The sequence below is a fragment of the Filicampus tigris genome, chromosome 11, assembly GCF_054856515.1.
Source record: "Filicampus tigris isolate MCC_2025a chromosome 11, RoL_Ftig_1.0, whole genome shotgun sequence".
Classification (NCBI taxonomy): Eukaryota; Metazoa; Chordata; class Actinopteri; order Syngnathiformes; family Syngnathidae; genus Filicampus; species Filicampus tigris.
In genome coordinates this window covers 14,082,746-14,093,836 of record NC_141227.1, presented here as the reverse complement: position 1 = coordinate 14,093,836, position 11,091 = coordinate 14,082,746, and the positions used below count along the sequence as shown (strand labels likewise).

At 39.3% G+C, this 11,091-nt stretch overlaps 1 protein-coding gene across 1 annotated transcript; it reads right to left on the bottom strand.

Moving 5' to 3' along the window:
• Positions 1-2,665: 2,665 nt before the first annotated feature.
• Positions 2,666-10,035, bottom strand: cxcl12a (chemokine (C-X-C motif) ligand 12a (stromal cell-derived factor 1)). Its single transcript, XM_086044848.1, has 4 exons — positions 9,899-10,035; positions 7,299-7,416; positions 6,374-6,457; positions 2,666-4,778 (listed from the first exon to the last, which is right to left on the bottom strand). Exons 1-4 carry the CDS (start codon positions 9,963-9,965, stop codon positions 4,751-4,753), a joined length of 297 nt encoding a protein of 98 aa, XP_085900974.1. The 5' UTR covers positions 9,966-10,035; the 3' UTR covers positions 2,666-4,750.
• Positions 10,036-11,091: the final 1,056 nt, after the last annotated feature.

Here is an 11,091-nt window from a genome sequence, read left to right as displayed (position 1 = left end):
AGAGAGGTCGCTCTTATGTGTGTTGTGTCCCTTGAAGTTGAAGCCAGTGCAGTCTACAAGTGCCATCTGTACATAATGGCCTAGCTGTTTCTTTCTACTCGAGGACAGACACATTGGTCATGGGTGTCACATGGCAGTCTGTGTTACATATGAGAAGACATTTTGTTCACAAATGATGGAGACACCCCGATCACATCAACCAATTAGGATGTGCTTGATAATCCGTGCAGGAATGGCAACTGGGGGACGCACAGTGTGTGATTTTGGGCCGGCGGTCTTAGAGCTCCTGTGGGCCCCGCGGACGGAGGCACCCCGCAGCTGCTGGGGTGTGTGTGACTCCATTGTGTGTCATCCGTACCTAACATGCATAGTTTGCTGCTTCTTCTCAGTTTGCAAACCCAATCACATGGAAACAATTTGCACCATGGCGGCGGTATTGTGCATGGGACGGCCCCGTGGCCATGCTGCATATGCGTCTTTTCCCCCACTTGTTCGAACTCCATGCGAAGATGGATGATGTTGGGACTCATAACCTTGACGATATTAGCACATGAAAGGTAGCGAAACTGCAGGAGGCCGATTTTAAACGGCCATACAGACCCCTCTATTAGCCTCCCGTTCGTTTCCAAACAGACACACACATGCTGCTGTTATTACTCACCACGTGTTGGTCACTTTCAACTTCCGTCGCAGCAACAAACACGTTTGGCTGACTAATATTGTCATAATTGTGATTAATGAGCTCGCGGGTCACGGTCAGTGTTAAAGTAATTAAAAAGCAGGCAGCCCCCCCGCAATCAACAGGTCATTTAAAAGTCGTTACTTGGGATGAGGTTTTTTTTTTTCTTTTTAAAGAGTCAGAGTGTGCAGCGCTCGGTGAAATGCGCTACGGGTCATCTGATATGGGAATAGCGAGGTCTTGACTAATGTTTCCCCTGGGGAGGTTGTGTTAGTACACAGCACGGCCCAAGGCTGCGGCATGGTTTTCGATAAGGGGAGGTGGCTTGGGGGGACTGGGAGTAAATAACCACATTTGCAGAAATGGGAAATAGGGGAGGGCAGTTCTGGTTGAGACAGAACAGACACTGGTGGCACATACTCAAAGACATGCACACGTAGGTTTGACAATAATGCGTGAAAAGAAACTGTATCTTGGTTGTGCTGAACAAGAGAAGCGAGGCATTATCTACGTGTGCCCCGAGAGGAAATTTGATTGAATCCATCCATCTATTTTCTATAGCACTTGTCCTCATTAAGGTCACAAGCGACCCGGTGCCTATCCCAACTGCCGTTGGGCAAGTCGCCAGTCAACTGCCGAAGATTAAAAACTATTCGGCCCAAATACATATCCTGACAACTTTGTTGAGAATTAACATATTGTAGAAATTATTAGAAATGGTTGTTGGTATATATTCATAGGCTCACCTTTGGGCAGTTGACTTGATATTCAATCTATGTTAATACTTGATGTTGCATTATTTTAACATTTGTCCCCAGTTCACATTCTTTAGGTGCCAAACAATTATGGAAGTGGCATCACCCGGAAAAGGCCTGTATCAATCCCACATGGCAGCCAAGTATCTGCCCTGCAGTAGCTGACCTTGTTCTTTAAACTAATTGTCGGGCGGGCGGCGGGGGTGGTCGGTGGGGTTCAATCTTTACTTCTAGGTGAAGGGAGCGAGATTTGTCAATGTTTCCTGCCGAGAATCATACAAAAAAAAATCAAGGACTATAACACGACCGTAATATTTGGATATTTTTTCTGTCAACATGAGCATCACCAGGTGCCCCTGAAAACAGAGAGGACATGCGATGCGAGAAAAGTTCGTTTTCAGAAATATTTCTAAAGCAGTCGGCGTATCTGCATTTTATCTTGCATCTAGCTTGGCACGACGTGACTCAAAATATCAGTTCTGCTTCAAGGCCATTCACGGTGGTCTTATTTGTCAAGGTCTGGATTGGATTTCGAAACCAAACTATGGGGATATACTAAAGTATAAAGACAAAATGATATGATATGTATGACATTCTCAAAGTGTATGCTGAACAAGAGTCACGACTGTGCACATTATGCTGCTTGTTGCTACTTAAAACCTTTGCAAAAACTGTATCTGGTTTATCTGTCAATAAACTTTGGATGTTGATATCAAATTTCTAGTCACTTATGCAATACTTTTTGTAATGAAAGCACTATCAGATGTTAGCAGATGTTCTTTTTCATGATTTGAGAAATGTGCCTTCAAATTATGGATTTGTTTTACGCTTTCTCTCGCACCACCTGCATAGTTTAACCTGTGGGTGTTGGCAGTGATTCCAAGAATATGGTGAGTTAAGATCTCTTACAACTGTTTTACATTAGAGGGGGTTTGTTTGCTGTCTGGGGTAAGAACGATAAGAAAAGGCATGATATTTGGTGCAAGGACAAATCAACATTGAGGAACATATTTGAATTATGATGTAAAAATATCGTATATTTAGCAATGTTATCTCAGCGGAATCGTCGGATTGAAAAAACAATCCCAGGGAACTTTTCAAGTTGAACACCCGAGGGTGTACAATTTAAAATTTGACCAAACACTTCGGGGAGAATACTATACATTATGGGCACAAATTTGAACTTCTGTCATGCATGCCATCATACCAGACATCAATCATGAGAGGTCAGTTGAGGTTTATTCTTTATTCAGATCTCCATTTGCCGCCTCAATTAGCAGCAGAGGCTCTACATTACAACAATTACCATTATGTAAGACTTGTACTGGTAACTCAAAACATTGGTTAGCGTTAATAGTGATTTTATGAGGTCAAATTTTAAAAAGTCCCGGTCCAGGGTGTACCTCATTGCAGTGTGCAGTAAGGCATAACGCCATAGTGCACAAATGCTCTTATGGCTGTTGCTATCCCATTAAATTAAGGATGCTATCGTTAAAAATAAAATTGACACACTCTGGAATAAATTTAGTTTGAACATAAAACCCCGCCTTTCATGTGAAAGCGTATATTTGAATTAAAATGGAATATAAGCACCTGCTAGATTCCCTAATTTGACATCAGGTCAGGAAGTGACTGAGTTCAATCAGTGTACATCTCACCCCAAGAAGTCTGCCGTGTCTTCTTGTCATAGTAAAACGGCTCACAGACAGCCACATCTGAGTATTGCCCCCCCCCCACGATGTTTCACTCCGTAGACCACTCATACCACATACGTGAACTGCCGTACATACAGTAATGCCACCAAAGGGAAGTTAAAAGTTCATCCCTCTTAGCTCTAATGAGTTCCTAATGGCTGCTTGTTTAGTTAATTCTCTGTGAACAAGCAGGCTTATTGTCCTGTGACTTCTAGCTAAACACATTTTCAACATGAAAGGCTTTACATTGCCCTTCAGTGACCTTTCAGTACTGTACACTTTTATGGTGCGTTTACAGATGTCAGATTTAACTGCACGATAGTCCACAGGTCACCTGGAGAGTGTGTATGTATGCATCAAGTGTTTTAAGATTATTATGGAAAAATTAAAACCGGGCCATGCAGTTTTTTTTTTTCCCCTTCGTGTATTTATTTTGTTTTCCACTGAATAGCTGTATACAGTTTTGACAATTAAATGTGACCGGACGGCTCAGTTGTGAAAGTACAATTCCTTCATTTAAATGCATTCAAGAGTACAAAAATAAAACATTTAAGTCACACTAATCTTACATATGATCTGTCGATAAGATCGAGTAGCTGGCATCTCCCAGATTTTAAAAAAACAGTTACATGTGAGCGAATTCATTTGTTAAAATACACAGATAGTGGAATATAAACACAAAAAAAGAGACTGGAAAAAAAGACAGAATTGATGAGTCTGTTAAAAAACAACAACAACAACAAGTAGCTCAGATATATAAAGTGCATTTTTATCTGCATAACAGTTGAATGTATGACTTATCTTCAACTGTTTTCATAACTATTAATGTGATTTATGTTACAACTACTTGCTGTACAATTTGTTGAGATCGCTGCCATGTTTCTGTTAGAATCCAGCCAAATCAAGTTTATCATTTTTGGGGGAGAAATAACATCAATGAGGGTCTCCATTTATTTTTTTCTTTAATGTGTATAGTAGACACAAGTTCATGATACCAGATCATTTCTTATCAATTAAACCTGGATGAGGGCTCCAGATGAGATCTTAGTCTCAGTGAGTTGAAAACTTAAGCAGACATGTTGGGGGTCACATTATCGCAACGACAGTGTTGCTCAGGAAATGCTCGAGTCCTTAATTCCATTACAAAAAAACCATCATAATTGGAACTTTTACTAGAATCCTGGATGTTATACTCAGTCTGTGGGGTACCAATAGAAATTCCTAGGCGCCAATTAACTTGAAATATGCAGTGCATTTATTTCTGAACCGCCTACGGTTATTTTTGGGGGGCACAACAGCCCTCTCCTGATGAAGACCATTAACAAAAAAGTATATACGTTATAGCTAAGAGAACAAACACAGATATAATTGCACTTTGCACAAATAACATATCTATAACCTAAGCGACGACGATGATGATGGTGGTGGGGATGATGATGATAATGATCCAAACGATTCCATGCAAGAGACTGCAGCAGGGCAGCTGTGATAAGTGCTCTATAACAAAGCATTTTGATGACTACACAAATTATACAGTATATACTGTATTTATACACACGTTATATGTATGTGAGGATTCGTCATAAACTCAATGACGGTTCAGAAGGATCTCAGTAGAAACTTTAGTTAACTTGCTTGGCCTTTTTCATCCTGGAAGACAAAAGTGAAAGATTGATTAGATAGATGGACATCATTGTCATAAAGCAATGAATGAATCAATTTATGTTGATAATTTATTCAGCTACATTACATGAAGAAAAATACCTACTAGTATGATGCAGTACAGTTCTACATCATAGTTACAATCAATTAAGAGCATATTTAAAAGAATAAATAAATTGTGTCTCAAGAGACGAAGCAGGTTTATTGAATAAAGTGCAGAGTGAATATAACTTTCTGGGCAAAATAAGATGCACAATTTAACGGGGAAAACAATAGCTTAGACAACCAGTTTACGTCAAAATAACTAAGTATTAAATCGTGACTGGGTTTATAGCTTTTTCCAATAACCATACATACAAGACGATATTTGTTCTTTCTAACTTTAGGGGAAACCTAATACACCATAAAGATATAATACATTCACTATTTTTGGAGCAAACACTGGCCTTTCTCCAACAAAGAGTCCCACTTGCCATATTATTTGTCCACAGTGACAACCCTTAGTGACTATTAAGTTTGCTACATTTTGTATTTCATCATATTGCATATTGGGTCATAAACTCCAAATCATCAAAGCAATTTCTGCTCTTGTCATCAATGCACGTTTTACTATCTTGCACTTACACATGTGAATTTACTTTAAGGTGACAGCATATATACAAAATGAGGTCAATGGCATCATACTTTTTCCAAACCTTAGCCTTTTCCAAAGTGATGCATAGAGGAAACCACTGTCTTGCCTAAGTGCAGCAATACAATGCATTGTGTGCACGTATGTATTACAACTCCAAGAGAGCTTGTAAAGTCTCCTGCGGGACCATAATTGGAAACATCAGATCCGTTGCAAACGATTGCTGCCTTACTCTCTACGTGAGCTGTGTTGTTATGCTGACGAGCGGTCACACCTCACCGGTGACACACACAAGCTTGAACTGCTCAAGCGGCTTTTGAGACAGACAGTCTGCGCCCGTCTTGTCCATCTGTCAGTGGGAGCTCAGAAAGTCATCAACTGTCAGCACGGCAATGTAGCCTTAGACCCTCCCGGCCATTAATATGAGTGACATAGAGAAGAAGAACATTTAGAGTGACATAGCTTTTTTGGCAATGAGCCCCTTGCGTGCGCCACATACAAAGAATCATTTGGCAGCTCGGTGATGAAGTGGTCCGTCCACCAGTGAAAATACAACCAAGGCTGTCTTTAGGGGAGCTTGAGTGCAGGTCAAAGTTCACAATTGTTTTTTTTTTTTTTTTAACACTCCTTGCTTATGCTCATAGCTCTATCCCGAGGCGCCATGGCAACGAAAGCTGTGCAAATGAGGAAGCGACTGAAAGTGATCAAATTCAGTTCGGGAGGGACATTTGTCATGTACTAGCATGTTTTGACTTCATGTTCATCAAGAAACAGGGCCTTTAAGAGGTGCTACTCTTACAACGGTCCATTCAGTAGATTTGTATGCGCATTTGTTCTTCGCATCCCAATCCTGCTTACTTTGAATGTCTATGGTGGAAGAAAGCGAATTGGAAGACAGAGCCAGACGGACAAGTTTGACGTGAGCTGACAGCACGAGTGGAGGCCAACTTACTTGTTGATGGCATTCTTTAGGTACTGCTGCAGCCATCGGATTTCGGGGCTCACACACACCTCCTTGTTTGTCTTCAGCCTGGCACTATTTACGAGGAAAGAAAACGGCATAAAAAAAAGTTAGACTCAAGGACATTTTTTAACTCATCATGTGTGATGTCTTTTATAAAAACAGTTCAGATGGTAACAATCTGTTATGTGTGTTACCAGCTTTACTGAAACTTGAGTTTTATAGCCTACTTCATATCTTCATTATCCTTGTATCAATTATTTCATAAATGTTATAGTTTTTTTTTTTTACTAGGTTTATTTTTCTTGTGTTTTTAACTTTCTATGAACAAGTTGACGGCTTCTCTTTGTTCATCACATTTCATTGAATAGTGAACCCCTATTCATCACGAGGGGATACCTTCCAGAACAACTTGCAATGGCTGAAAGAGACTTTTCTGCCATTTCTTGAATAGTTTTACCCATCCATATCCATCCATGGTACATTTTCTTGTTGACTTCCTCTTGTCCATCACATATCATTTTAGCATTAACCCCCACATTTAGCTGCACCACACTACCTGTTGTAATAACATGCTATTAAGTGCGGAATATTTTCAAAGATTTTGATTCCCAAGAGCACATTAGAAAACCAAAAGTCGTGCGCCCGCGGTCCAACTGACTGACACTTCCTTCGGCACGCCTCGGTGCGCTTGGTCTGCCCATGTGTAAGAGCGCAAGTGACAGAGGGGCGTGTGCGCACACATGCATGCCCAACTCTTTTCTCCACTCTGTCACCTCCTCGAGATTGATGGTGAGAAATGTCCGACAAGGTGGAACCCAATTAAAACTTTTAAAGAGCAGCGTATAAAACCTCAAATACCGATAGATCACTGTAGGAATTTAAAAAAACAAAAAAACAACAACAATACACTCACATGACTTGGAAGGGGCAGTTGGGCGTATGGATGAAGCGGAGCTCTCGTACGTATCCCCTAGGGAGGCTGTTTACTGTTGAACGACAGTAGCATCTCTCCACTAGACTGATGGGCTTGGCTGTAGGGCACAGAAAGGAACAAGTATGAATATCTGCTGAAATATATTTCCAAAGACATCATAATAAAATGAATGTCTTTAAATTGTGGAGCACACTGTGACCGCTAAAGTGTAGCAATGCTTTCCCATGAAATCAATACATTTAGACTTAAAATATAAGACCAACTACTGGCGGCAGATAACCGCAGTGTATCCCACTGGACATCTTCTGGATTTTCTCATGCATTCCAAAACATAATTGAATTAAAGTTTAGGAAAATAGATTGAATGTCCCCCTGGACCGATAAACTGTACAAAGAACAACTGTAGTGTATTGTTCTACCTGGTTGACAAGTTGATCAATAAGTTTCAGCAACCTCTAAATAAGTGCTGGGCCAACTTTAGCACTTTAGACAGATGGGCCAGGACATTCATAAATGAGGTACAAAAAAGTGGTGTGTATATAAAATAGTTCATTTTCCTTCCAGTCATCAATCCATTTTCTATACCACTTATCTTGGATTATATTCCAGTTCACTTCAGGCAAAAGGTGGACTAATCCCAGGATTGGTCAGTCAGTCACAGGGCACAAACAGAAACAGATAAACATTCATACTTTCACATGCGCACTGTCCTGTGTCACCGAGTGGGAACTGCCTGCATCAAGTACGGCAAATGTACCACTAATCATCAGTGAGTCAAATTTCATTTTAATAACAAGATAATACTTTAATCATTGTTCAAATTTGACTTTATAGAATAAATGTAATTACAATTACTTAACAATAGTTTGATAAATCAATTTACATACCACATTTTAAACCTTTTTTTTTTAATGAAAAAAAGATTGAAATAAATGAAAATTGAATAAATACACTTAAAACCCATTTCAGGAAATGCAATAAATATTGCAGGACGTTTTATAACGCAAATTCACGGTGGACTGGATTAAAGAACAGAGCATGTGTGCTCGTCATCCATTGACAATAACCCAAATGTGCAACGACAATATTTTTCATTTTGGTCCATGATGAGAACTTTTCTACATGCCAAATGTGGAAAGCGGTCAAAGACAATGATCACAGCGGATCTGACTGGACAACAAGTCAGAATTTGACTAATACAAGTCAGAATGTCATAAGGGAAAAAACTTGTTTTTTTAAATAAAAAGTAAAAATACTGGGAAAAAAAGTGTTCAGATTAAGGGATTAAATTGTTATTTCTTGGAACCAAATACACTTTCAACAACCTAGTTTTTCAAATTTGTCAATATTCATTGAAAAGACATTATTTTTGGCCCTGCAAGAATGTATAAAGACAACAGTTGTTCTGCAGAAGACAAACAACTATGAATCCAATTTATCCTGGAGGGATAACAATGCATCCATAATACACTACAAAATATTAGATGTCAATAAATCAAATTTCTACATTGCATATCCTGTGTGCTCTCAGGGGCTGGAGCCAATCCCAGATGAGCTCTGAAACAACACGTATCCAATATGATGCATATCAGTCAAATGCTGCGCATATTCATTAGACCCACATGAACTATAAAAATACAATCTTTCACATACAATAAAATTGCTTTTAAGGGTATTGACCATAAAGTGGCGTTCATAACAATGCACACAAATGTAATAACAAGCCTTTATGAACAGAAACTCTGTTTTTTTTTCCGCAGGTAGCCTACTGCGGTTGTTCCATGATAAATGTTCATGGATGAATGTTCACAATTCAAACCTCAAGATGAAAATAAGCGGGGCTCTCTAGTAAACACAAACCAAATTGTTTAAGAAATTAACTTAAATTTAATCAATTCCGTCATCAATAGAAAAAAATGACATTACACGGTGGGGGGAAAACAGATGTGCAGAGAGTATTTGTGGGTGTAGATAAAGTCCCCATGCTAATTATTTTTTACACCTGATCCCACATTTGCATGTGAAAGAACGCGCAGTTTTCTGATGTCGCCATGCAGACTAGCTGAGGCTGTTTCTATCATGCTGCCTCATTTGGGACTAATTAAAGCGTAAACAACGTGGAAAAACAAATAAACACGTTGATCTGCATAGCGCCAGGGAACTTTCCACAGCCAAGAACCACACACATGCGTGCGTAACCTCCCGGTGATTTACGCACGGGCAAACAGCCCCCCCCACTCACAAAAAAAAAAAAAAAATGAAAAGAAAAGAAAAAAAAAATAACTTCTTCATTTTTTTAATCTCAGGGAAGCCAAGCATGTTTTAAATCACTTAATGCAAAGTTATGTTACATTGCTGTATTTTGTGCTGCTTTTCTTGGGAATTTACCACACAACGTTATCACTTTTACAACGATTCTACTGCAGTGATACATTACTGAAATATGAATGAAACTTCATTTCATCACGTCGTTTTATGTTTAAAAAATGCTCGTGACAATCACAACTATACATGCACAGTTGCACACAACATATATGAACAATAAATGAACCACAAACAATTTCAAATGGCGTTCATACCTTGCGAAAGGGGCACATGTGCCAGCAGTGTGAGCGTAGTCACGACTGCGAGTAACTTCACGTCCATCGTGGTTTAATGTCACCGGTACTTGGTCCTGCTCAGAGTAAATCCAGAGAAGTTGTGCAGGACCAAGCGGCAGCTGAGTGCATTTAAATTGCGCATCCGTCTCGAGTCTCGCTTCAAGAGAGAGAGAAAATAGTATTTCCGGCCGAGACGTCAAAATAAAATTCAACTCAAGCCACTCAATGCGTTAATTGCCAGTGAAAGCCATTTTTAGTGAGAAAATATAAAACACAAATATCAAACAGAAATATACGACAACAACAGACATGTTTACATGCGTGGCAATTGTTTATAATTTTGCAGGAAAATTTCTGTTTTATTTTGGTTGTTATTTAGATTTATTTGGTATACAGTTCAGATATTTTTGTTTCCGGTAAAGCTCAAATCAAGCGGAATGCTGATACACACGCTAACTTTGCATCTACTAACCTAACTGACATTTTATGACTAGTGACTAGCACGTGTAATCAAGATGTTCCGTATTCGAATCTTGGCTCAAGACAGCCTGTGTGGCATTTGTGTTTTCTGCCAGAGCTTGGCTGGCCTCAGCACAGTGTACTAGTGGTTAGTACCTTTGGCTCAATGTTCTGAGGTTCTGGATTCGAATCTGTATGGAGTTTTTAAGTTTTCCCCATGGGTGAATTCTTCATGTACTCTGGCTTGCATGTCAGGTGAATTGAAGAACAATGTCACAACTTTACAAGTGAGTCATAATATTAGAAGACAAAAAGCGATTTCTGAGGAACAAATTCTTATACGTATTAAAATTATTATTTATTCAGAAAAAAAATGAAAGAGAAGACATGAAACCATAATTTATTGAGGGGAAACAGGCAATATACTAAGTCCTAATTGTATTGCAATAGTCATAATCGTAAGACACGTCATCAACAATGATCTGCTAAATACAAAGCATACTGTACTCCTTATGGGCTGAAACTGAACACGCAACGTGTTTATTTCCAACATGTATGTTGAGAAAAAACAGGAGACATTTCGACGCGCAAGTTTGTTTTTAGTCATGGTTTGTCTTGTCTCGGGGTCTTCATTAGGCCAAATTAATTTAAAGTTAAGCGTGTAACTGGAGCCGATTCACGTGTAGGTGAAGTGTTCGGTTACATTGAGCAAC

Excerpts from the sequence above, each read along its gene's own strand:
- cxcl12a (XM_086044848.1), bottom strand. The coding sequence starts at position 9,965 with ATGGACGTGAAGTTACTCGCAGTCGTGACTACGCTCACACTGCTGGCA. Across the intron at positions 7,417-9,898 it reads ACATGTGCCCCTTTCGCAAG|CCAAGCCCATCAGTCTAGTG; the intron begins GTATGAACGCCA and ends TGTGCCCTACAG. Across the intron at positions 4,779-6,373 it reads CTAAAGAATGCCATCAACAA|GATGAAAAAGGCCAAGCAAG; the intron begins GTAAGTTGGCCT and ends TTTGTCTTCCAG.